Source organism: Plectropomus leopardus, unplaced genomic scaffold (genome assembly GCF_008729295.1).
Source record: "Plectropomus leopardus isolate mb unplaced genomic scaffold, YSFRI_Pleo_2.0 unplaced_scaffold15300, whole genome shotgun sequence".
Lineage (NCBI taxonomy): Eukaryota > Metazoa > Chordata > Actinopteri > Perciformes > Serranidae > Plectropomus > Plectropomus leopardus.
This window is the reverse complement of record NW_024616391.1, coordinates 1-2,069: the sequence shown is the minus strand read 5'-3', so window position 1 is coordinate 2,069 and position 2,069 is coordinate 1. Positions and strand designations below refer to the sequence as shown.

The 2,069-nt window shown below is 46.6% G+C and overlaps 1 protein-coding gene across 1 annotated transcript; it reads left to right on the top strand.

Moving 5' to 3' along the window:
- Positions 1–1,192: 1,192 nt before the first annotated feature.
- LOC121964340 (coxsackievirus and adenovirus receptor homolog) lies at positions 1,193–2,049 on the top strand (the record flags this gene model as incomplete). Its single annotated transcript, XM_042514550.1, has 1 exon — positions 1,193–2,049. A coding segment is annotated over exon 1 (857 nt), but the record flags the coding sequence as incomplete, so codon positions are not given.
- Between the last annotated feature and the right edge of the window lie 20 nt (positions 2,050–2,069).

Here is a 2,069-nt window from a genome sequence, read left to right as displayed (position 1 = left end):
TCCGACGCCATCACTTCCGTCATATGGACTGTGGGAAACGTGTATTTATTGTATGCGGTTCCAATGACGTCATCGCACAACAGCCAATCACTGTAAACCCCATATCGTAAATGACCCGCCGGAACACACCCATTGGTTCACTGCCTATGGTGAATGAATGCATTCACACAAGATCAGAATCAACTTCCAGGGATCCACCCTGGTTCTCAGTCAGAGTTCCGGAATTGAAACATACACTTCCAAATATTCTACTCCAGCATACACATTTTTGAGAATAAAATAAGACTCAGACTACAATTTCTTTGAAGTCAAGCTTTATTTTATATGTATTTGAACAAATACAAAAACATGATGATCGTATACGCCACTACAAACAGGCATATGGCGGCAATGGGCAGCAGAATGTTGTCCTGGTGGTACTGGCAATGGCATCTGACGGGAAGAAAAATCCTCAATTAAAACATGTATCACTTGGTTTAATTACATACACGAATGTATCTTTCCGGGAATTGCACGTCGTCTTTAAGGATTTTATGTAACTATCCTGAACGTAAACCTAGCCTTCTGAATGAATCTATTCTATCATTATCTCAGTCTTTAAAACATAATTACACTGACCTTCCTTCTGGCCTTGGTTCTGGTGTCGGTTCCCCGGTCGGTTGGGGCTCATCTACATTCTCCACTTCCATCACCTCCACCCTGAGCGAAGCTGGCACTAGCCCTACAGAATGAATGGTAATTAAATTCCACAACAACAACAACAACAACAACAACACCATGTGCAAAGGGAACAATTCCAAAGATCTTACCTGGCCGGTCAAAATTACATGGCATTTCCACAAATTGAGCTTCTCTCCGTTTTTGTTTCCCCACCTTGTAGGCGCGAAGATTCAAATTCACTCTGCTACACTCTCCTACATACGTGTTTATATACCATTGGCCACCGGCGGGAGTGACCCGATTGGCTATTAACTAATTGATGGTCACTAAATCAAAAAGGATCCACGTTTAATTTCCCAGTCATTTTCCAGGTTGTCTACGTGGAATTCTACAATTTCTACCAGAAGTCCACAATTTCAACACAGTCAATGGGATCATTCTATTGGCTCTTGAAATTACTGATGGGCGTGGCCATTTTTGACCGCGAACTTTATAAGAGGTGATTCTGTCTGTAAGATAGATAAATGCTATCATGGATTGCAGGCTCACTTTCCGACTTTTTGTCTTGGTGTTGACAGCTGAAGCCCTGGAAATCGGCACCCCCAACAACCAGGTTTTCGACGAGGCTGTGGGAGAGCATGTGAGGCTGGACTGCCAGTTCACCACTGCCCCGGAGGATGAGGGACATTTGGAAATCGAATGGACCGTCAAATCCGTACGCCACCCGATGGAAAAGGCCGAGCTGCTCATGTATGTCGCCGGCCACATCTACGAATACTATGAACCTCTAAAGGGAAGAGTCTACTTCCAGTCAGACGACCCTGGGAAAGGAGATGCTGGCATTCAGCTTTTGCGGCTGACTCCCTCAGACAGCGGCATCTACTACTGCCAAGTCAAGAAGGCTCCAGCCATCCGTAACATCAAGGCGGTCCTCAGAGTGCTCCAAAAGCCATCCAAGCCCAGGTGTTCTTGCACTGAGGGGGCCGGAGATGTTGGCAAAACCGTGGTGCTACATTGTGCATCCGAGGAAGGTGCGCCGCCTATCAAGTACCACTGGTCAAGAGTACCACCCTGGAAACTGCTACCCCCATCTGCACTGATGGATGAAACGTCAGGCACAATGACCATCCAAGATGCCAGAGAGAGCGATGCAGGGACTTGGGTATGCACTGCAAAGAATCGTGTTGGTATGGAGACCTGCCTCCTGGAAGTGAGCCTAACAGATCCTCCAGCGTTGGGTACAATTATTGCAGCTGTGACAAGCACCGTGGCCATCATCGGGGTCATCTCTTCCATCACCTTCTTCATAATACGGCGTCTACGGAAAAAACCAGAGGAGGTGTCTAATGAGATCCTGGAGGATGCAACTCCCCCAAAATCCCGCCGCATGTTAAATGCCAAAACAATTG